The 23,353-nt window shown below is 57.0% G+C and overlaps 1 protein-coding gene across 1 annotated transcript in view; it reads left to right on the forward strand.

Moving 5' to 3' along the window:
• The window catches only part of CHD5 (chromodomain helicase DNA binding protein 5), a 55,003-nt gene that overhangs the window by 15,031 nt on the left and 16,619 nt on the right, over positions 1–23,353 (forward strand). The window contains exons 4-26 of the mRNA XM_081144007.1: positions 2,164–2,282; positions 2,728–2,966; positions 4,770–4,894; positions 6,171–6,294; positions 7,095–7,261; positions 7,420–7,641; positions 8,655–8,861; positions 9,038–9,249; positions 10,959–11,090; positions 11,176–11,284; positions 12,392–12,583; positions 12,674–12,874; positions 13,805–13,942; positions 14,020–14,141; positions 14,846–15,019; positions 15,441–15,582; positions 16,616–16,747; positions 18,978–19,095; positions 20,332–20,456; positions 21,563–21,794; positions 21,976–22,086; positions 22,395–22,567; positions 23,148–23,322. Coding sequence (XP_081000133.1) covers positions 2,164–2,282; positions 2,728–2,966; positions 4,770–4,894; positions 6,171–6,294; positions 7,095–7,261; positions 7,420–7,641; positions 8,655–8,861; positions 9,038–9,249; positions 10,959–11,090; positions 11,176–11,284; positions 12,392–12,583; positions 12,674–12,874; positions 13,805–13,942; positions 14,020–14,141; positions 14,846–15,019; positions 15,441–15,582; positions 16,616–16,747; positions 18,978–19,095; positions 20,332–20,456; positions 21,563–21,794; positions 21,976–22,086; positions 22,395–22,567; positions 23,148–23,322 — 3,691 coding nt within the window. The remainder of the gene's footprint in view (positions 1–2,163; positions 2,283–2,727; positions 2,967–4,769; positions 4,895–6,170; positions 6,295–7,094; positions 7,262–7,419; positions 7,642–8,654; positions 8,862–9,037; positions 9,250–10,958; positions 11,091–11,175; positions 11,285–12,391; positions 12,584–12,673; positions 12,875–13,804; positions 13,943–14,019; positions 14,142–14,845; positions 15,020–15,440; positions 15,583–16,615; positions 16,748–18,977; positions 19,096–20,331; positions 20,457–21,562; positions 21,795–21,975; positions 22,087–22,394; positions 22,568–23,147; positions 23,323–23,353) is intronic.

The raw sequence follows: 23,353 nt of genomic DNA on the forward strand, positions 1-23,353 counted from the left end.
TTTGTGAGAAATGCTGTGGCCACAAGTCTCAGACAAACATTTGAAATAACAATGGACAGGGTTTAGGAGTCCGGGGAGGGAGTCCTTCAGCTCTTTGATGTCTCGTCTGCGATCCTGCCCCATGGAGCGTGCAGCTCTTTCTGAACAGAGTGATGGTCTGAGCTCAAATTTCGTGTCAGGAACCTCTTGCTTGGAGTGATTTGGGAAAATTAATCAGTAAATGGAGTCTTTGCCAGCAGGAAGCGGGTGGACAGCTCCACTTAGAGTGGAAGGGGAACTTGTTACTGATCATAGGTCTGAAGTCCTGCCCATGTGGGCCTGCAAGAGTGAGCCAGTCAGGGAAGCTGTGTGAAGGCCCTGGAGCCCCCCTGGGAAAAGCATCTTCCCTGTACTCTGGGGAGTGATGTATATGAGCCTCCAAGGCCACAGCATGGGGGCTCCTCAGGAGGAGAGGGGACCAAGGGTAAGGCTCGTGGTCAGCTCTGGGCCCAGCTCTTGGGCAAGGGGCAGAGGACCTCGAGTCACCCAGGACCACCCAGCACCAGGCTGCCAGGCTGAGTTTGGGCTAGCCTGGATTTAAAAATGAGTGCTCCTTACAGTACTGTGGCTGTTGGATGAAGGAGAAATGACTGTCAGCGCCTGACGTTAGGAAATCCTGGTGATATCCCAGCCCCTAGAGGGACTTCACTCGTAGGCAGGTGTGTTGTGAGTCATCTGTGACTGATAATAGCTGAGGGGCTGACAACTTTGAATGATGAACTTATGGGAGCAGTTGGGGTTACCCTGTAACAGTGTCATCCACTCACTCACATACTGCTCTGTGTCCTGGTGGGAGCCAAGGCCTGTGTGCTTCCGGGAAGGGCTATGTGGGGTGGGGGCAGGTCGGGTGTGGGAGGGGGTTCCACTCTGAAGCGTCACAGAGAACAGGGGGCCGGGCAGCTCTGGGCACATAGAAGTAGCCGCAGTTTAGGGCTTCTTGGCCACTCACTGCCCCATCCAGCAGGCCTGTGTCCTAGATGTCCGTACTGGAGATCCAGTGTCCCCTTAACTGGACCAGGGACTGCAGCCTGGGAGTGCTGATTGTCTGAGGGGATCAGTGGGTGGGGCTGGGGCAGGGCTGCAGAGAACAAGGCCGAAACCTGGCCCTGTTCCAAGCACCTGTGCTGACTCCGGTCCCTCCTGTGAGGCAGGTACAGTCCCTGGTCCAGTCAAGGGGACATTGGGTCTCCAGTGTGGACATCTAGGACAGAGGCCTGCTGTTCCTCCTGCTAGATGGGGCAGTCAGTGGCCAACAAGCCCTAAGCTGCGGCTACTTCCATTCTATGTGCTGTTACAGATGGGGAAGCTGAGGTATACAGAGGTGAAGTAGTGTGTCCACCTCTCACTGTCAATATGTGGCAGAGCCAGGATTAGAACTGGCATCTGTCTAGCTCCAGAGTCCAAGCTCATAGCTAGCACCCACCCAACCCCATCCCAGCCTAGCCTAGGTGGCCTGGTGGTTTGACACCTGGACTGGCTGTCTCATGAGCTCACTGCCCTTGGGAAGTCACACACCTCCCGGGCCTCAGTGCCTCATCTGAAAAGTATAGTAACCGAGAGACCCTCTTGGGGTTGTCCTGCGCCCTTACCCTGGCCAGAGCACACCTTGCTGGCTCTGGAACTCAGCAACGGCCTGTCCTTTTATGGGATTCATGCATGACTATACCAGGGGACATCCTGGAGCAGCCTCATTTCTCCCCAACATGCCTTAGGCAGCCCTTCAGCTTGCTGCCTTCCCAGAGTATCTGCCTCCTAAAACCCATCTGCAGGCCGCTGTTTTGTCCCAGAGCCAAGACTCCCTGAATATATTCCTCCCAGAGAGTGAATCCTGTTATTCCTGCCCTGGGTACATACATGGTCTCCCCCAAGCTCCCACATTAACCCCCCAGGCACTTTGCCCTGCCCCCCCTCATAAACTGGTATCTGAGCCAGTACCCCAACCAAGGAGTTGGGGGATGGATGTTTTAGGATGTTTTCAGTGGTGATGGAAAACTGCTGTTAAGTTGCAGGCACAATTCCTCCCCTTCCCCCTGTTCTGAGGCCTCCTGGGTGGGGGCCCTGAGGATGGGGGTGCAGGTTAGAAGGACCTGCCTCTGATTCTACCTCTGGACCATGTGTCCGTAGGAGCCCAAGTCCTCGGGGCAGCTCATGGCTGAGTGGGGCCTGGACGACGTGGACTATCTGTTCTCAGAGGCCGACTACCACACGCTGACCAACTACAAGGCCTTCAGCCAGTTCCTCAGGTGGGCTGGGGGCCTGCAGCCATGGCTGGGCGTCCATTGGTGGTCATAGGGGCAGACCCTGGCTCCCGGGGATATGTGGCTGGCGGGACCCCTTTCATTTTGACAGACGGGCCTGCTTCCCTTGCTTGCCCTGCACCTGGGGATGGTGGTCCCAAGTCAATCCCAGGGGGCCTCCTGCCCTCATGCTCCTCTCAGTTCTGGAAGATAACAGGCCCCTCTCTCTGGCCCCTCAGGTCTCGCAGGTTCTAGAAACTCAATTAGAAGATTGCCAACCATATAAACAGGGACTTGAGCATTTTGGAGGTAGAATGCTGTCCCAGGCTTTGTCTTCTCTTTCTGCCCAGTTTTGCCAGCCTGGAGAAGGGGTGGGCCCTGTCGGGGTCATGTGGAGGGTCTCATCCCCTCCCGGCATTGCCCTCACCCTCCTGCCTCTGCCCCCACTTAGGCCGCTCATTGCCAAGAAGAACCCGAAGATCCCCATGTCCAAAATGATGACCGTGCTGGGTGCCAAGTGGCGGGAGTTCAGTGCCAACAACCCCTTCAAGGGCAGCTCGGCGGCGGCTGCGGCAGCGGCCGTGGCTGCAGCTGTGGAGACGGTCACCATCGCCCCTCCGCTGGCTGTCAGCCCCCAGCAGGCACCCCAGCCTGTGCCCATCCGCAAGGCCAAGACCAAAGAGGGCAAGGGTAAGGCTGTGAGTGGGTGGGCACCTAGGCTGCCGGCAGGAGCCCTTCCAGACCCTGTGGCCTCCGACAGCTGGGGCAGCTGGGGCGGTCTCTATCAAGGACCCAGTAATGCCTTAGTTGACCTTGACCCCCCACATGACCTTTCTCGGCTATATTGCAGTGGCATTGAAGCTTCTGTCCTGCCTCCCTTTAAAGGTCTGGGGAAGAAGCGGGAGATAGTGCTTGGAGTTTTGGGGGGTTCACCCTGGCCCGCTCTGACTTGAGCATGAGGAAGGAAAGGGGAGGCGCAGGCTGCTGATAGTAAGGGTCTCTTGAGTTTGAGGCTGTGCCATTCCCAGGGAGAAGGGGTTGCCCGGCCAGTGTGGCTCAGCAGTTGAGTATTGACCTATGATCCAGGAGATCAAGGTTCGATTCCTGGTCAGGGCACTTGCCCAGGTTGCAGGCTTTATCCCCAGTGGGGGGAGTGCAAGAAACAGCGGATCAGTGACTCTCATCATTGATGTTTCTATTTCCCTCCCTTCCTCTCTCTGAAATCTATTTATATTAAAAAAAGAAGGGGTTCAAGATTAGCCCGTGACCCTTCTTGCCTGAGCACCAGGCCCTTGGGGTAACAGACATGCACGGATATGGTCAGGGCCGGCTTCTGGGAAGTCCTGGAAGGAGGCCCAGATACAAGTTGGACTCTGTGGGGTGTCTGGGCAGGATAATGGGGACAGCAGAGGCTGAGACTTGACATCCCCGGGGTAGAGGGTGTCTGGTCCCATTGCAGGTAGGCACATTGACCTTCCCAGGGCTCTCAATGGTGGAGTCACTGGCAGCTCAGCCTTTCTGGGTACCCTAACTGGATTCTGATGGGAGGCTGAGGGGGCCCAACACTTCTTGTTTCAGCCCCAAGGAGCTCTGCTTTCTGGGACAGTGTGCCCCTTTACCAAGTCTCTGCAGGGCCTGGTGGGCAGAGTGACATGGGTTAGAGCCCACTCCTTCTTGCCCCCTTGCTGGCCTCAGGTCCAGTTCCCGCCCCGTTTTCTCATTTCCTCTCCAGCCCCAGTCACTGAACTATTGATTCCCTGGGCTGCCTATTCAGAGCCTGAAAAATTGAAATGGATTTTCCATGGCGGTGCTCAGGTTACAGCTGGGACCCCAGCCCCATCTCCCTGCAAGTGATGCGGCTGGAGGAGGGCCTGGGGCAACCTGCCTCCAAGGGGCCTCCAGGCCCCCATCTTCCCTATTCAGCCCAGTGGGAAGGGCCACTAAGGAGTCATTACTCCCCAGGTGGCTAATTGTTCTGTGGCCGACTTCATAAAAACAGCCTCCACCCTGCTGGCCACCCAGGAACCAGCATTTGCAGGGGTTTGGCAAAGGTGAGGGCGGTCTCGAGTGGTGCCAGTGTTGTCTGGGTGTGGGGATAATCCAGAGTCTGGCAGCTTCCTACCCCAGAATATCCCTCCAGGGCCCAGGTGTGGCCCACAGGTAGGTGGGCCCTCTCGGTGGTCCTGCTGCTGTGGCTGCATTGGGGACAGCTCCTTTCTGGGGAGAGGGGACAGGACAGGGCTGTTCCTGAGATGGCCAGTGTTTCTGCTGTTCGTGGAAGAGGGGCATCATGGTGCCCGGGGCAGAGCCTGGGCCGAGGTTCTTCCCTGGCTCCCCTCTCACCATGCTGTGTAACTCTAAGCAGGGCACCACCTCCCTGAGCCTCAAGACTTCTCATCTGAACAGGGCCACGACAAAAATGACCCTTTCCTTGTCATGTTACTGTGAGGGCTGAATGAACCATGCTGCTTGTTCATCTCTCTGACTTTTCAGGGCCTGGTGTGAGGAAGAAGATCAGAGGCTCCAAAGATGCCAAGAAAAAGGGCAAAGGGAAAAAGGTGGCCGGGCTCAAGTTCCGCTTCGGAGGGATCGGCAGCAAGAGGAAGAAAGGCTCCTCGGTGAGCGTGTGTGTGAGCACGTGTGTGTGAGAGGGGGGCTGGAAGGTGGGTGTCAATGTGGGTGAGAGGCAGCAAGCCCACATACATGTACTTGGGAGTGTCTGTAGGTGTGCCTATGTGAGCAGCCCCGAGGTGTGTTTTGCGTGTGTGTGCAAAGGTTGGAGTGACTGGAAAGCAGGGCTGTCAGTTCATTCTCCTGAAGTGGCCTGGGGGCAGGTCCTCCTCTCTCCCCCACTTTCTCTTCCCATTCTATAGGCAGGCCCGCTGGGCCTCAGTTTTCCAACCTGACTGAGGGCTTCAGACTAGATCTTTCCCAGGGCCCTTGCAGCTTGGATTGTGGGCATGGAGCCCACCCTGCTGAGCTGGGGGCTCAGTCCCGGCTCCTGCTGCCCTCAGTTGCTACACCATCTGGGCAGCAGGTGGGAGGGTCAGCTGGCCCTTTTTAAAAAATCCTGATGGGGCCTGGATGCCCAGGTCTGCTGGGAGGTGGCATAGTCTGGACTGACCCTAAGGGAACCCACCTCAGGAGCACTTTGTATCACTTCTCTGTAGGGGATGCCCGGGGCCCTCCCTTCTCCCTCGGGGGGATATTCACACCCCCTTCCCACACAGAGCATTTGTTTCCCTCACCTTGTCCTATAGAGGGGCAGAAATGGAAGCCATTTCTCTGTCCCTTGGTAGAAGCAAATGACAAATCTTGAGTTTAGCTGCTCCAGAGGGGAGAGCATGAGCAGCAGGTATGGCCTAGCCCGGAGCTGGTGGAGCAGTTCAGCTCAGCTCAGCAAATATTTGTTGAGCACATACTAATGTGCTAGTCTCTGCTTAGCCATGGTGGGCCTTGCTCCAGAGGCTCACAGTCTGGAAGGGGTTTGGGCATGTACACTGGGAGAGAGCCAGTGACAGGCAGATGGGATAGGCCAGATCTGGTATACAGGCTGTGCAACAGGTTCCGTTAAGGAGAGATCTGGGAAGGCTCCTTGGGGGAGCTGTCCTTGAGGGATGTGTAGGAGTTTGGCAAGGTGGAGGGCATGGCATGGGGAGAGGTGTTGAGGTGGAAAATGTGGGGACTAGAGAGCAGGGCTAGGGGGGTGGTGGGACCATTAGGCTGGGCCCTTGCTGGGTTTCTAGCTGGATGCAGAGACTAGATGAACCGTAGAGAGCCCTGTGCCTCCAGAGCCTCCATGGTGCCCTGCCCCCTCCCCAGGCCAATGAAGCCCTCAGGGACGAGCCCCCAGGGCAGGTTCTGGGCTCACAGGACCCTCCCCTGCCTCTGCAGAGCGAGGAGGATGAGCGAGAGGAGTCAGACTTCGACAGCGCCAGCATCCACAGCTCCTCCATGCGCTCTGAGTGCTCCGCGGCCCTGGGGAAGAAGAGCAAGAGGCGGCGCAAGAAGAAGAGGAGTAGGATTTTCTGTCTGCAGGGTTCCCATGGCTGCCATGTGGATGTAGGGGGTGCGGAGGCCCCCTCGGGAAGCAGGGGAGGTGTCCTCATGCCTTGGCCTCTTCTGGCCTCCGCTAGGCAGTTCCTCTGTGCTTCCTCAACCACTCTGGTGTCTACAGTCAGGAGAGGGGGGTCCTGTTCCAGTGAGGCTAAATTCAGGGCTTATGGTGTGAGCCACCCCAGGGCACTTGCACTAGCAGAGGGGGCACTGAACTTATGGTGTGAGCCACTCCAGGGCATTTGCACTTGCAGAGGGGGCACTGAACTTATGGTGTGAGCCACCCCGGGGCATTTGCACTAGCAGAGGGGCACTGAACTTATGGTGTGAGCCATCCCAGGGCATTTGCACTGGCAGAGGGGCACTGGAGAAGGAAGTGCGTTTTAACTCCATCCACTATCCACCCATTCAGTCACCCACTCCTCTACCCATCTATCCCCTCATTGCCATACCCTACCTATCCTACCTGCCTCGTCCCTCCTTCCCTCCCTCCCTTCCTTTTATCCACCCATTTTTATATCAACTTTCCTTCCTTCTTCCATCCCTCCCACTCTTCCTTCTCTCCTTTTATCCGTCTTCTATCCACCTCTTTGCCCCTTTACTTCCTCAACCAACATTCATTCACCCTGTCTGTCTACCCACCATCCATTCATCCAACATCTAGTAAGCACCTACTGTGTGCCAGTGCGGCCCTGGGTGGAGGCTGGTTGGGCATTGGGAATGGGGACGAAGCCTGCATGGCTGCCTCTGCCCCCTTCCCAGTTGACGACGGTGACGGCTACGAGACAGACCACCAGGACTACTGCGAGGTGTGCCAGCAGGGCGGGGAGATCATCCTGTGCGACACCTGTCCGAGGGCCTACCACCTGGTCTGCCTCGACCCAGAGCTGGAGAAGGCTCCCGAGGGCAAGTGGAGCTGTCCCCACTGTGTAAGCCCTCGGCGGAGCCCCCGGGCCGGGTGCAGCCTGTACTGGGCATCTTGGGGCAGAAGGTGGGAGGTGGGGAGGTGCTGGTGGGAGGAAGGGAGCCCCACGTAGGCGGAGCGTGTCTCGGCCCCGGGTGCCTCCACCTGCGCTCCTCCCTCCAGGAGAAGGAGGGGATCCAGTGGGAGCCGAAGGAGGAGGAGGAGGAGGAGGAGGAGGGCGGCTGCGAGGAGGAGGAGGACGACCACATGGAGTTCTGCCGAGTGTGCAAGGACGGCGGCGAGCTGCTCTGCTGCGACGCCTGCCCCTCCTCCTACCACTTGCACTGCCTCAACCCGCCGCTGCCCGAGATCCCAAACGGTGAATGGCTCTGCCCGCGCTGTACTGTGAGTGTTAACGCCCGCCCCGCGCGGAACGCCCCGCCCCGCCGGCCAGGCCCCGCCCACACGGCCAGGCCTTTCCCTCCCGGGCAAGTCCCTGAGCCTAGCGGCCGGCTCAGGCCACGCCCACAAAGCCCCGCCCACAACAGGCTAGGCCACGCCCCACCCGTACCACTCCGCCTGACAAAAGCCCCACCCACCGCGCTCCAAGCCACACCCACAAAAGCCACGCCCCCCCCCCCCCCCCCCCCCCCGCCGTCCTCTAACTTAAGCCGCAGCCTGGCCCCCTGCAGGTCTCCGCTGGCCCAGTCACGCCCACCGCCTCACCAGATCCCCTCTGCTCCTCAATCCCTTTAAGGCTCATGCAGTTTTCTCACCTGAAACCTGAAAACAGCTGTTATGAAGACACAGGTGGTGGCGATAATCCTAACCACTCACGATAGCTACTGTTTATTGGGCATCTCTTTAAGGCTTACTGAGTTTTCAGTTATTTACTTTGTAATTCCCATTTTTAGATGAGAAAACTGGGCTCAGAGAGGTAAAGTGACTTGCCCTAGGTCACACAGGCACAGAACTGTCCACTCAGGCTCACTCAGGACCTGGCTCCTGCTGCAGGGTTGGGGGTGGTGAAAGGGTAGGAGGTCCCTGAGGATGGAGCCTGTTTCTGCAGAGAGAAAAATGCCCCCCACGGACACCTCCCAGTCACCAAAAGCCCCCATGCTCTGAGTTGTCCCCCAGGCCCACCCCTGGACTGTGCTGTGACCAGCCCTCCCGTGTGCATCTGGGCTTCTGTTGTGTGTGTGTGTGTGTGTGTGTGTGTGGCATGCATACAGACCCACATTGCCCATCTCCTGTGTACACAGCACAATGTGGGCTCCTGAGGACAAGTCCGTGTTGTGGAGTCATGGTGGTACTTTCTGACTTGGGGAGCAGTGCAGCTCCCCTGCCTGCTGTTACAAGAGCCTTAGGGTGGGTCTCTGCAGCTAAGCCCTAAACTTGGGTACCCTCTCTGTCCACAGTGTCCCCCACTGAAGGGCAAAGTCCAGCGGATCCTACACTGGAGGTGGACAGAGCCCCCCGCCCCCTTCATGGTGGGGCTGTCGGGGCCCGACGTGGAGCCCAGTGTCCCTCCACCCAAGCCTTTGGAGGGCATCCCAGAGAGAGAGTTTTTTGTCAAGTGGGCTGGACTCTCCTACTGGCACTGTTCTTGGGTGAAGGAGCTACAGGTGAGGTGCCTGGGCAAGTGTTGCTGGGCTAAGGTTCAGCTCCCTGAGTGTTGGGGAGGCTGAAGGGGAGGCTTGTCCCGCCTGGGACACTGGCTGGGGGATGGGGAGCTGGGCCAGAAGGACAAAAGGGCCACAGCCCATCTCCCTCTGGTAACCTCTGCCCCCTCCGGGAGCAGCTGGAGCTGTACCACACAGTGATGTATCGCAACTACCAAAGAAAGAATGACATGGACGAGCCACCGCCCTTCGACTATGGCTCTGGCGATGAAGACAGCAAGAGCGAGAAGAGGAAGAGCAAGGACCCTCTCTACGCCAAGATGGAGGAGCGCTTCTACCGCTACGGCATTAAGCCCGAGTGGATGATGATCCACCGCATCCTGAACCACAGGTGTGTGCCGGCGGGGCGCAGCCCTGAGCCGTGCCGGAGGCGGCACTCACAGGGCAGGACGCACAGGCCCGGGTGTGTGTGGCGGGGGCAGGAGGAAGAGGCTGGGCCCCCGTCATCGGTGATCTGACTGGCCAGCCGGAGGGGTTGTCACGTGCACATGGGCACACAAGTCACACTTGCGGTGGGAGAACAGTTCCAAAGTTATAAATATAAAGGGACAACTTAACATTTAACAAACAGCCCGTGAAACTTGCACAGAGTGGGATGCTCAGGGTTTCGGCATCCTTGTGCTCTTGGGCTCCTGCCTAACTTAGCGCTTGATACCTGTTGGAGGGTCCTGGGGACCAAGGTGAGCCTGATGTGTGGGGGCATGTACACAGTGGCCCTCGTTTATAGCGACAGCTGACACCACTTTGGTTTGATGGGTAGTGGGAGCTCAGGTGCTGGGGAACTGGCAGTGGCGAACAGGTAGGTGCACAGTGGGGCCCTGGGAGCCTGCTGCATGGTTGCAGGCTCAGAGCCTGGTACTTGCCACTCCCATCTTGACACACAGGCTGTGCCTTGGAGGGACTTAGGATCCAGCAAACCACAGGCATCCTGAGACACAGCAGCTGGGTAGAGCAGAGGTTAAGAACCTAAGCCAGTTGCGCTGCTCAGATTTCAATCTGGCTCCCCATTTTCTGGGCTCTGAGCCTCTGTGTCATGTAAAATGGGATTATGAGAACAACCCCCCAACCCCTGCAGGGCAGTTGTGAGGGCCAAGGGAGCTGGGCAGAGAGGGCAGGAGAATTTGCGAAAGCTTCCCACTTGACTATGAATCACGCCCTCTTTACCATTCCCAGCCCTCACTTAAAATGACCCTTAGAAAGGGAGTCGGTTCCTATGGGAACCCAAACCTCTCACTGGACTGACCCACAATTTTTTACCTTTATTAAACTGCATGTTAAAAACATAAATGGCAGCTTTTCTCACTGCCTGCAAAGCAGGGCAGGTGAATTTCCCCCCAATTTTTACCCGAACAAGGTCTGGAGAACAGCCAATTATTTATTGAGAAAACCCATCCATTTCTATGGTGAGTGGGGATTGGTCTTTCTCTTAATGGTCCCCAGGCTGCCACTGCCATTTAGCAGAGCCACAGCTCCCTGCTCCCGGGGAACTTAGTTCGCCCATCAACTCAGGTTGGGTGGGAGGCTCGGAGGCCCTGGCCCAGGGGCCAGAATCAAGCTCGAGTGCCCTGTGCTTCTCTGTGCTGCTGGCTTGGTCCTCAGGCCCGTGTTCCCAGGGGCCTCCAGAAGAGGGCACTCCACCTGCAGGAATCGCATCCTTGTGGGTACCGCTCTAGATCTTTGACTTTTAAATTAGAAAAGAAATGCCTCTGGTCAGGGGAGAGAACTGTCCAACTCAGAGCTTTAGATTTCTGTGTCCAGACCCCATGACTGATGCTATTCATGGCTGCAACAAAGGATGGAAAGGATGCTGGTTCTTTGCTTCTCTGTTATGATGGCCTCTCTGCCCCTCCCTCCCTGCCTCCCTCCCTGCCTCCCTCCCTGCCTCCCTCCCTGCCTCCCTCCCTGCCTCCCTCCCTCCCTCTTACTAGCCTTGTGGCCTGGGGAAGGAGGGGGCTTGCATCCTGCAAGGTGCGCTTCCTGGACTCTCACTGCAGCTGCCAGTGACCCGCCCTCCTCTACCACCGGTCTACTGTGTTGCAGCTTCGACAAAAAGGGGGACGTGCATTACCTGATCAAGTGGAAAGACCTGTCCTATGACCAGTGCACCTGGGAGATAGATGACATCGACATCCCCTACTATGACAACTTGAAACAAGCCTACTGGGGCCACAGGTGGGCCGCTGGGCTGGGCCCTCCCAGGGCTTTCACCTCCTGCTGGCCCGAGCTTTGCTCACCTGCATGGCATCCCCTTTCCCAGGGAGCTGATGCTGGGAGAGGATGCCAGGCTACCCAAGAGGCTGGTCAAGAAGGGCAAAAAGCTGAAGGATGAGAAACAGGAGAAGCCGCCGGACACACCCATTGTGGATGTGAGAGGGGTTGGGCATCAGGGTGGGGTCACCAGGGCCCCCATGCCAGGCTTGGTCTTGGAGGACACATTCTCCAGGGGACTCTACCTTGGGTCCTCACGGCCTGTGCACACGGGCCACTCACTCCAGGCACCCTAAGGGACAGGGATGACAACACCCAGCCTCTTCCTGCAGGACAGCTCACAACCTGGGGTCTAGGGCCCCTGCCTCCTGCAGAAGAGCAGCTATGGGGGGTGGTGACTAAGGCCTTGGCTTCCTGTGCAAGTTGAAACGTTACCTGTGCACAAGCTGAGGGGCAAATGGTCTCTACTCAGCTCATGAACTTTCATTACTTTAGATGAGCTAATTCCAAGCATTTAAATAAAAAAGTGTCTCTAACTTCAGGAATACCACACACCATTGTTACTGGTTCACGGGGAGGATACCCCCAGTTTCCCCCTGTGAGCTTTGCATTCATCAGAAAGTGGGTGGCTGACTTGTATTCATTTAGCAAAGCTCTCTGGGGTATCTACCGGCGCCTAGCCCTGGGGTAAAAGAATCCTAGCCCCGTTTCAAGAACTGCCTATCTCCCAGGGTTCCATGGTGGGAACACACAGAATATGGGGGCTCAGCCTGAGACTGTGGGTGCCAGGGAAGGTGAATGGGTCTGGTACATCAGGAGGACTTCATGGGGGAGGTGGCCTTGAGCTGCAGGATGAAAGAAGCAAGGAGGGTGATGTCTGGATCAAACAGATGAAGCACTCTAGGCATGTAGCAAACAAATGTTGACTGAATGCCCACCATGCCCTAGGCACTGTATGGGACTCAGAGGAAGCAGTATTGAGCAAGACCAGTGTAGTGACCACAACCTGTGCTCAATGTCAGAGAATCTAGTAACTAGGAAGCTGTCAGGAGAAGTACAGGGCTGCCACAGTAGGACAGAATGGAAACATCTAAGCCAGGGTAGGAGTGAGAGAGGGCTTCCTGGAGGAAGAGGCAGTCAGTTGAGACCTGAGGGATGATTAAATTAGCAGAAATGAGAGGAGTGGGGACTCTGTGCAATTGGGGGAGGGTGGGCTCTTGTGACCCAGGATTCAGGGTATCTCTGAACCTCTGCCTCCCCTGCAGCCCACGGTCAAGTTTGACAAGCAGCCATGGTACATTGACTCCACGGGTGGCACTCTGCACCCATACCAGCTGGAAGGCCTCAACTGGCTGCGCTTCTCCTGGGCCCAGGGCACCGACACCATCCTGGCTGACGAGATGGGTCTGGGCAAGACGGTGCAGACCATCGTCTTCCTCTACTCCCTGTACAAGGAGGTGCGGGCTGGGTGGGTGGCAGTGGCGGGCTAGGGGTAGCACTGGCTGTGGGTGGGCAGCCTCACCATATCCATCTCTCTCTCTCCCCAGGGGCATTCCAAGGGGCCGTACCTGGTCAGTGCGCCCCTGTCCACCATCATCAACTGGGAACGTGAGTTTGAGATGTGGGCACCCGACTTCTACGTGGTCACCTACACGGGGGACAAGGAGAGCCGCTCCGTGATCCGGGAGAATGAGTTCTCCTTTGAGGACAACGCTGTTCGGAGCGGGAAGAAGGTATTCCGCATGAAGGTGAGTGCCCCTTGTCCCTTGTCCCTGTCCCTGGGGGGACACTGGCCATAAGGGGCCCCTCCCCTTGGGGCCTCTAGACTAGTGACCATGGAGGCGAGCAGCTGACAAAAGGCTTCTGTCGAGATAGAGTTCCCGGCTGTGTCCGTGTCCTGGGGGCTCTGTAACAAAGCACCACAAACTGGGGGGCGTAAAAGAGCAGAAACTTACTCTCTCCCAGTTCTGAGGCCAGAAGCCTGAAGTCAATGTGTCAGCCTGGACGTGCTCTCTTCTTCCAGCTTCTGGCGGCTGCAGGCATTCTTTGGCTTGCAGACACATCACTCCAGTCTCTGCCTTGGCTGTCACATAGCTATCGCCCCTTTTTGTCTGTGCCTCATAAAGATACCATTCATTGGCTTTAGGGCTGATCCTACTCTAGCGTCACCTCATCTGAACTAATTACACCTGCAAAGGCCCTAGCTCCAAAAAAGGTCCCATTCTGAGGTTCTGGGTAGATGTGAATTTTGGGGTGATATGACTCAACCCCATACACCAGCTGTGTGACCTTAGGCAAGTTACTCTGTGCCTGGGAGTCTTCTCAGTGAACTGGAGGTAACAGTCCCCCTGCACAGAGCAGTGGAGGGCTGAGTGAGTACGCCCCGGGCAGGGGTCACCAGGGGTCTTGCTGAAGGGCAGGTTCTGGTCCAGCAGCTCTGGGGTGGGGCCTGAGGCTGCATTTCTGACCAAGTCCCAGGTGATGCAGACATTGCACTACCCGTCTTGGGTGTGGTTAGTGCTCTGGGCCTTGGTCAAACCCTGTGCCTGGTGGCCGGTGTCTTCTGCTCAGTCCCAGGGCCTCCCTGGGATCTCAGTTCCTTCTCCTCGCCTCTGTCTCTGGAGACCTTGACACGCTTGCCTCCCAGTCCTGCCCCCAAATGCTCCTCTTCCCTCCAGAAAGAAGTGCAGATCAAATTCCACGTCCTGCTTACCTCCTACGAGCTCATCACCATCGACCAGGCCATCCTGGGCTCCATCGAGTGGGCCTGCCTCGTGGTGGACGAGGCCCACCGGCTCAAGAACAACCAGTCCAAGGTAGGCAGCGTGACCTCGCCCGAGCTGCTCTGGTGGGGCTGGCCACTGTGCCCCTGACAGCCCCTTTCCTCCCTCAGTTCTTCAGGGTCCTGAACAGCTACAAGATTGATTACAAGCTGCTGCTGACAGGGACCCCCCTTCAGAACAACCTGGAGGAGCTGTTCCATCTGCTCAACTTCCTGACTCCAGAGCGATTCAAGTGAGCTGTGGGTCTGGCCAGGGAGGCCCATGGTGGGGAGGGGCGTCAGGAAGAAGTGTCAGTGTTCTGATCTGGGGAGCTCCCTGGGCCTAGGTTTCTCAGTAAAATCGGAGTGCTAGTGGTACCCACCTCAGATGACCTGTGTGGAGGGGCCACTGGCAGAGTGCTTGGGAAAAATCTTGACTTTTCCTCAGCTTTTCCCCAGATGACCCCCAGGGTCCTCCTGGGGTCCTATCCTTGCTCCCATAGCTCAGGCTCCTTTTGTTCCCTCCACAAAGACCAAAAGTGACCACATGGGTGACAGTGATGGGAGGGAGAACCCCATGGGGGTGTTGATGGAGAGGGGAACAAAGACAGTGCTGGTCAGTGGAATCTCCTTTCCCGGCTTCCTTGTCTTCACCTACCCCCCATTTTTCTGCTCAAAACGGGAGTTCAGGGTGGATGAAGGTATCCTATGTGGCTGAGAACTGTGATGTGTGGGATGACACAGGTATAGATGGATACTGAAAGGACATCTCAGGCAGGGCCAGCACTCTCTGGTTCACCTGGCTCACCATCCAGCAGCCTGCCCTGTGACCCTCTGGCAGGTGGCAGGGGGCTGGCTGGCCCACTTCCTCACCCCAATCCTGACTCCCTCCGCAGAGGGTGTTTGGCCTGCTCTGGTCCCCACCTTCTGGCTCTCATCTCAGCTCTTTATTTTGCAGCAACCTGGAAGGCTTCCTGGAGGAGTTTGCTGACATCTCCAAAGAAGACCAGATTAAGAAGTTGCATGACCTGCTGGGACCGCACATGCTGAGGCGGCTCAAGGCTGATGTATTCAAGAACATGCCAGCCAAGACCGAGCTGATCGTCCGCGTGGAGCTGAGTCAGATGCAGAAGTGAGTGGGGGCTTGGCCTGTGGGGGGCCTGCCCCAGAGCAGCCTGGCCCATTTTCCCTGCACTTGTCTCTTCAGCCACCCTTTCCCAAAGGGCCCCACCTAGCCCTCCCGGGCCGCTCCTTGGGTAGATGGGAGGCTCTTAAGCTTCCCTGAGGCCTTGACTCACCTTTCCCACAGGCTTCCTTCTCGAGGCCTCTTCTCGATTTCAATGACCAGGGCCTGGGGCTGCTTAAGTTTTCACAGTGTCCCTCAGCAGCTTGCTGGCTGACTCCAGGCCTGTGGCTTCACCTCTCAGGGCTCCCCTTGTCTCTATGTAAATGGGTGCTTGGCCCCCCACCCCTAGTCCCCCTGCAGAGAGCCCTCTCAGAGGCTGGTGTGGCTGGGTGTGTCCAGCCCTCCTCTCTTGGGTGCCCTGCTGTAGGAAGTACTACAAGTTCATACTCACGCGAAACTTCGAGGCACTGAACTCCAAGGGGGGCGGGAACCAGGTGTCGCTGCTCAACATCATGATGGACCTGAAGAAGTGTTGCAACCATCCCTACCTCTTCCCCGTGGCTGCTGTGGTAGGTGCCCTTTGGCTGCTGTGGGAGGAGCCCTGTGGCTGCTGTGGGAGGTGCTTATGGCTGTGTGGAGTATCCCCGGGGCATCCATGGCGCTTCTCAGCTTTCAGGACCTGGAGGTGATGCAGGTCCCTATTGTGCCAGAAATTTCTGAAAACCTGCCTTCGTCTGCTGCTTGGGGAGGCCTCTCCTTCCTTTGGCCCCTCCCGTGACCCATAAAGTAATGGGGGGAGCATTGGATCACCCCAAGGTCCCCCCCAGGCCAAGGGAGTCGGGAAGGCTGGGGGACCCCAGCTAATTCTGATATGTGGCCCTGAGGGAGAGACTGGACCCTGGGTCACACACCCAGCTTCAGCCTGGTGGTCTTAGCAAAGTTAATGGTCCTCTCTGAGCCTTAGTTTTTCCTCTATAAAATGGGATAATAAGAGCATCTACCTGGAAGGGTGAGGACCAGACAAGACAGTGCACATAAAGTGCACTCACTGAGAGCCCGCACGTCAGTCCTCAGAAACGTTAGCCATTGTCATCGCTGTTGCTGCTGCTATTCTGGTTCTAATTTAAACCCTCCACAGTTTACCCCACCCCCCAACAGAAGGGCCGGTGCAGAGTTAGGAGTGGGAGGCTGTGCTGTGGGTGACCCCAGACTGCTCCAAGGATTCTGGTGAGGCAGAGGCCTTCTGATTGATGTTCTGCCTAGCTGGGGCACAGGGGTTGGCCTTGCCAGGATGAGGCCTACAGGGACTATGGAGACCAGGCCACATTTCCTCTGGGAAGGCCGGCTCGTTTGAATACTCTGTGTCATTTGTCATTTGTTAATGTCTCTGGTCTTGGTGTGTTAGCAGCAGGGAGATGGAGGGCAGGGCCAGCAAGTCTGAGCCATGGTGCTGGGCACATGTGACCCAGGCATGTCTGTTCCTGCTGAACCTGACCTGAGCTGGGCTTGGGCTTAGTACTCAGCCCATTGCTGGGCTCTTTGGTGCAAAGCCAGAGAAGAGAGGGTGCCCCCCCAATGCCCTACCTTCTGCTGTATCTACAGGAGGCCCCTGTCTTGCCCAATGGCTCCTATGATGGCAGCTCCCTGGTCAAGTCTTCAGGAAAGCTCATGCTGCTACAGAAGATGCTCAAGAAACTGCGGGATGAAGGGCACCGTGTCCTCATCTTCTCCCAGGTGAGCCACCCCCAGGTGGCTGCCTGGCATCCTCACCCTCCCACCCCCATCCTACAAAGGGCCTTATGCCTTTGTTAGCTGAGGGCACATCCTGCTGGCAGCCCATTAGGGCTGATGCTGTTCCCATGTGGGTTGCATTTCGGGTCATTCCTCTGTGCCCTGGCATGATGCAGCCAAGGAAAGCTGGCTGGGTGCCAAGCTCAAGGTGCTCAGGGCATGATGGCTGTAAAGATCTCCTATCCCTTCTGGTGTGCTCCTGAAACAGTGTGGAGCCTGCCTCCATGTCCAGGCTGGTATAATAGCCCCCACCCCTCATCCCTGCAGCCTAGCTTCTTATGAACAAGAAGGGGGGTTGGTTCGGGAGGAGCTCCCAGGTAGTGCAGCTCTGGGCCCTTCCCTCCAGCTCCATCCTAAAGTTATACCTGCAGCAGTGCATCTTGGGCAGACAGAGGCAGGGCTGTCCAACCTCTCAGGTTTGTGCATCTCTGCACTCAGTGTTCCTTCTTCCCTTCCTTTATTGCATCTGTCATGTCAGGCTCTGTGCTTGGCATGGGGCAGGGAGCAGGCCCCATCCTCAAGACACTCATAGTCTTTATGGGAGTTAGAGGTAGAAAGGCAGTTATCCAATACCGTGGTCAGCTCTGTGATGGAGGCCACAGTGATGGTCTTTTAGGGTCCTGGTGCCAGCAATGTTCCCTTATGGTGGGACCAAGCCATTGCTCAAAGCTGAAGACTAGGAGGTGGTTCTTCTGTGCACTAAAGTCAACTGGAAACAGTTGGTGCTGGCGGCTGCAGGCCAAGGAATCTGGGGAAAGCTGACCAAGGCTATGACTGTGGGCTGGCCTGGACATGGGATCTCCAACTCCCCAACCCCTCTGCTGACATGAGACATGATTCTGGGCTGAGGCCTGGAAGGACCAAGTAGAAGGATGGCACAACCCCTAGGAGTGTGCAGAGGCAAAGTCACAGACAGAACCCTCCCATCCAAAATGAGCCCACAAACCCAATTCCAAAACTCATGGCAAAACCAAATGCTAAGACATCCTACAAAACAGTAAGTAGAATCCAAATGAAAAGAATGATAGAAAAGCTTGGAAAAGACTTTATATAAACATGCTTAGGATCCTCAAAATAACAGAATTATTCCCATAAATCAAGAATAAATCCATTAAGCAAAAGCAGGAAGAAGTGAAACAAGACTGATTGTTTGGTAAAATGACCTGCATGGACCTGAAAGGAAACATTTCAAAAGAATGGATAAGCTCTCAACACCATTGAAGAGAACACAGATAAATGGGAACCTGGCACTGAGGAATTCCCTGAGTGGAGCTTAAAGAGACAAAGATGAAAATGAGAAGGAGCATGGAGGATACCTGGAGAGGCTCCAGCAGTCATCTCATAGGCGTTGCAAAAGAAAGAGAGAAAATGGTGAAGCTGGATTTAGTGAGAATTTGCAGACCTGGGAAAGATGTGAGCACTCAGATCTGAAGTGCACTCTGGAGTACTGAGCAAGAGAAATATAAATAAACTCCAGACAAATCTCAGGGAAACTGCAGCACATCAGACCTAGTACCGAGAAAGGAGTGACAGTCATTGTCCTCATCCTTCTTATCATCAGTAGGTGGCAGGAGATAATTCCAAAATGTTCAACACGCTGCTGGGAAAATGGCTATGATAATTTTATATCCAGCTAAACTATCTCTCAAGAATGAAGGGAAATACACAGGGTTATGGGAGCTGAGCTCAGAAGGGACTGACTTTCTATTTTTATAGGGAGGAGTGAAATCAGGGAAGATATCACAGAGGAGGTGTGTTTGAGCTCTCTAGGCAGTAAGGGAGTGGACATTCTAGGCAGAGAGTCCAGGTCATTTGGGATGTCTAAGGGGTATGGAGGAAGCACTGGGAAATGAAGCCTAGATGGATGGGGCACCAAGTTCTGCCCTGGAATGCCAGGGTAAGGAGCTGGGGCTTTATTCTATGAAGGTGAGAGCAGGGAGGCTTATGCTCAGAGTTGAGTTTTAAGTAGATGGATGTGGGGCTGGTGGAGTGAGTGGCTCCGGGGGGGTCCAGGTTGGAGGCTGTATTCATCCCCAGAGAGCCCGTGTCAGGTCTGCCTGCTTCCCCACACAGCAGGCTATTCTATCCTCAAACTCTTGTGGGGTCCCTGCCCACAGCCCCATGGGGGTCCTTGCTCTGCTGCAGCCCCTCAGGCAAACCATATTCCCTGCAGATGACCAAGATGCTGGACCTCCTGGAGGACTTCCTGGAGTATGAGGGTTATAAGTATGAGCGGATTGATGGCGGCATCACTGGGGGCCTCCGGCAAGAGGCGATCGACAGATTCAACGGTACCCCCACCTCACCCAGTGTTCTTGATTGGGACCCCAAGAAAGTAGACCATTCCTTAAGTCCTTACAGCTGGCCCTTAGTTTTATGCTAAGTGGAATTCATTCCATGGAACCTTCTGGGGGCCTGCTAGGTGTTAAGGGACCCAGTAAATAACACCTGTTCAGAACTGAGAAACAGACAAGGGGAAAGGCAGAGGGGAAGGAAAGTACCACCTTTGTTACTAAATGCAGCTGGTGCTGAGGGGCTGGCTGGCACCTGTGGGCTTTAACACTGACACTAGGTAGCCCGCCAGTTACAAGCAGTGCAGGACAGAGCCATGTGCGTGTTCCCTATGGGCTACTTCCTAGAGGATGGAGAGGACAGGGCAGGGCCACATGCCCACACTTGTCAATCTGCTCTCTTCCTCCCCTGGGGAGGAGAGGTGAGGGTGGGGCGGCCAGGAGCAAGCTCGAAGTGAAGGGAACGTGGAGTGGGGACGTGGCCAGCTGAACCAGGGCATCTTTAGTGGCAGGTCTATAGCAAGTAGCCACAGGCTCTGTTTCTCTGGGGTCCGTGGTGGTTTCCCAGCGTCCATGCTCAGAACAGGGCTGGGGCCTCACTGTGCAAACATCCCAAGCAGCCATTCCTGTTGCCCACTCATATCAGACAGAGAGCGAACACAGAAAATCTAGACGCAGCCCCAGCCACATCTGGAAGTGAGGGTGGCTGAGGCATTGGGCAGATCAGGGACCTGTTTGCAGCTCTTGTGGGTGCTGTGGTCAGTCCCAGGTCACTTAACAAAGGGCCCCAATAGGCCTGAGAACCTGCTAGGATAGCCTGGACCCTGGAGCTGCGACCTTGAGTGGTTCTGGTGCCCTCATGGCATCATGGGTGGGGGGAGCCAGGAGGACATGAAGGACTGAGCTCTACAGGGCCTGGTCAGGGGCTCTGCCTGTATTTGCTGGCTGTTTACAGTTTGGTCTTTGCTCATCTGGGCTTAGAAAACCGACTTCCTCCTCATTCTGGCTCCTCCTGTTGGGTCGGGGCTCAGAGCGCAGCTGGGGCTCAGTGGGGCTCAGGTGGGCTGCTCTGTCCCCACCCTGCGCCCAGGCCTCCTCTGCCTTCACTGAGTGAGGTTCTTATTGTCTGTGATGGAGTCACAGTTCCCACCCGTTTCCCTCTGTCTCCCTCCTGTCTGTCCTCTACCTGTCCCCACCCCCTCACTCACCTGTCTGACACCCACCTCTCTTCTTTAGCCCCTGGGGCCCAGCAGTTCTGCTTTCTCCTCTCCACCCGGGCAGGCGGCCTGGGCATCAACCTGGCCACAGCAGACACAGTCATCATCTACGACTCGGACTGGAATCCGCACAATGACATCCAGGTCTGTGCCCCTGACGCTGAACTGCTGAACCCTTCTGGGCCCCTCACTGCTGTAGTTTTGTGAGCCTTCCTTCCTCTCCCCCCACCTCAATGTCTCAGGGTGTCACTTCCTGCTGGGCAAGCCTTGTGCTATCTCAGCCCCAAAAGGGGCCTTGGGAGGTGAGTGGAGGCTTTGCCCACCCCTCCAGCTCCTCATTGTGCAAAGGAAGAAACAGGCCCAGAGAGGGCAGGGGATGTGTCCAAGGACACACAGCAATCCGTATGGCTGCTACCCCTGATCTGTCCCAACACCCTCAGGGCCAAGGCCATAGAGGAGGCAGGATGAGGGAGTCAGTCCTGGGACCCAAAGGGGGCCAGTTTGGGATGGGACAGGGGAACAGAGTGGAGGGACAAGGCCTGCTGGAGGCTGGGGGAGGAAGAGCTGGAGGAGGGGAAATGAAACTTGTGAGGAAGGATGGGAAGGTTGGGAGGTTAGGGGCTGTGGGAGCAGAGACACACCCTAATGTCCCCTGACTACCCCACTTGGGGACACACACACACACTCACTGAACACTATGCTCTTAGAGGCACACACACACAAACTTGTATCTCATGCACAGGTGTGTGCACCTGTGCACCGTCACCCACAAAGATGTAATTACACTAGGTCACATCATGCAGGGGCGCGATGCAGAGCCTCAGCTCATATCACACTGGGCAGCTTCCAGGCCTTGCTGCCCTCACAGGGTGGTCATGGGTCTCCAGCAGTCCCATTATTGGCTCACTCCCAGGGAGGTGCAGCCCCCATCTCCCGGTGACTGCCATCAGAGCCCCATGTGGCTTCTTTACGTCCAGTATACTGGCCACACTGCCCCTCACACACACCTCTGCACACCTGCAGTCACGCTTGGTTCCACCTGCACAGGCCCCGGGCCCACATGAGGCTACTACACACAAGAAGTAAGGCTGGCAACCCTAGTGCACGTGCGTCTCCACGCAAATTCCCCCAGCCCATCCCACGCAGAACATGCTCATGAGCACCCTTGCAGGCGCCCCCGCCCCACGTGGTGCCCACGTGCCCCCAGCCCTCGGTTGAGCCCCGGGTGTTGAGCTTCAGGTCGCCCCCAGGCCTTCAGCCGCGCCCACCGCATTGGGCAGAATAAGAAAGTGATGATCTACCGCTTCGTGACGCGGGCCTCGGTGGAGGAGCGCATCACGCAGGTGGCCAAGCGCAAGATGATGCTCACGCACCTGGTGGTGCGGCCCGGCCTGGGATCCAAGTCGGGCTCCATGACCAAGCAGGAGCTGGATGACATCCTCAAGTTCGGCACAGAGGAGCTCTTCAAGGACGACGTGGAAGGTGGGGGTCCCGGGCGATGGGGGTGGGGCCGCTTGGGGATCCCCCCCATGGGCCTCCCCGCCCCCGCCTCCCTCTCCTCAGCTCCCCCAGTCCCTGTCTCCTGACCAGGGTGGGCGGGGCCAGGGCAGTATCCCTGGGTATCATCCCCCAGGCCTGCAGCCCCTCTGCTTCTGCCCTGCAGGCATGATGTCCCAGGGCCAGAGGCCCATCACTCCCATACCTGATGTCCAGTCCTCCAGAGGGGGTGCCCTGGCTGCCAGCGCCAAGAAAAAGCATGGCAGCACTCCACCAGGTAGGGGCCAACCCACCCAGCCCCCAGCTCCTGTGCCGTGGGTGGCTGCTCCTGGAGGAGAAGGGGCTCCCCAACCATGCTTCACCTCTTTGGCATTTTGCCGTGTTTCCCTGCCCCCATACACGCCCTCGGGCTGCCAGGGGCGGCAGTGGGGCTGTTGCAGTGTGGGCTTGCTCCCTGGTTCCCATGCTTCCCTGCTGCAGCCTCTGTGGGGACTGCGAAGAACCACGGTCAGGACTCAGGGAGACCTGCAGCTGGACCTCGGCACCCCCATCTGTACTCTGACTCTGCACCCTGTCTGCCCCCAGGTGACAACAAGGATGTGGAGGACAGCAGTGTGATCCACTATGACGACGCGGCCATCTCCAAGCTGCTGGACCGCAACCAGGATGCCACGGACGACACGGAGCTGCAGAACATGAACGAGTACCTGAGCTCCTTCAAGGTGGCGCAGTACGTGGTGCGCGAGGAGGACGGCGTGGTAAGTCTGAGACCCCTCCGCAGCCCCGCCCCAGCTGCGGCCTGCAATCCTCCCACATCATACAGTCCGGGGGGGGGGGGGGATTGGGGCCCTGCCCCGTGCCTCTCCCATTCTGTGCCTCAGGGCCAGTATCAGGCCTCCATGGACCGCTCCCTCTCCCAGGACGCACCTACAACACCTACCCACCCAGCAAACCCCCGTTATCCCCAAAGGCCAGCTCCTGGGTCCCTCCTCCTCAGTTCCCAGCACCCCCCACACAGACTGTGGATACTGATTGCCCTTCCACATGCCAGTTTTCCTTTTGACACCGAGAGCCCCCTGAGGACAGGGTTGGGGCTTGTTTCACTCTGCACGAAGCCAGGGAATGCTTGGGGAGGGAATGAATGAATGAATGAATGAATGAATGAATGAATGATGGTGACTGTGACGGGGCCAGGGAGCTGGATGGATCAGGGAAGGCTTCCTGGAGTAGGCGAGCTTTTTAATTCCTCCTTGAGCCCCTAAGCGTGAGATGTGGCAGAGGCACGTGAGGCCCCCCGGGGCAGAGGGGCCACCAGCTGGCTCCCCGCCTGTCCTGCAGGAGGAGGTGGAGCGGGAGATCATCAAGCAAGAGGAGAACGTGGACCCTGACTACTGGGAGAAGCTGCTCCGGCACCACTATGAGCAGCAGCAGGAGGACCTGGCCCGCAACCTGGGCAAGGGCAAGCGCATCCGCAAGCAGGTCAACTACAATGACACATCCCAGGAGGACCAGGGTGCGTGTCCGGGCTCGGGCTTGGGCTCAGG

Source organism: Miniopterus schreibersii (assembly GCF_964146895.1).
Source record: "Miniopterus schreibersii genome assembly, chromosome: 8".
Lineage (NCBI taxonomy): Eukaryota > Metazoa > Chordata > Mammalia > Chiroptera > Miniopteridae > Miniopterus > Miniopterus schreibersii.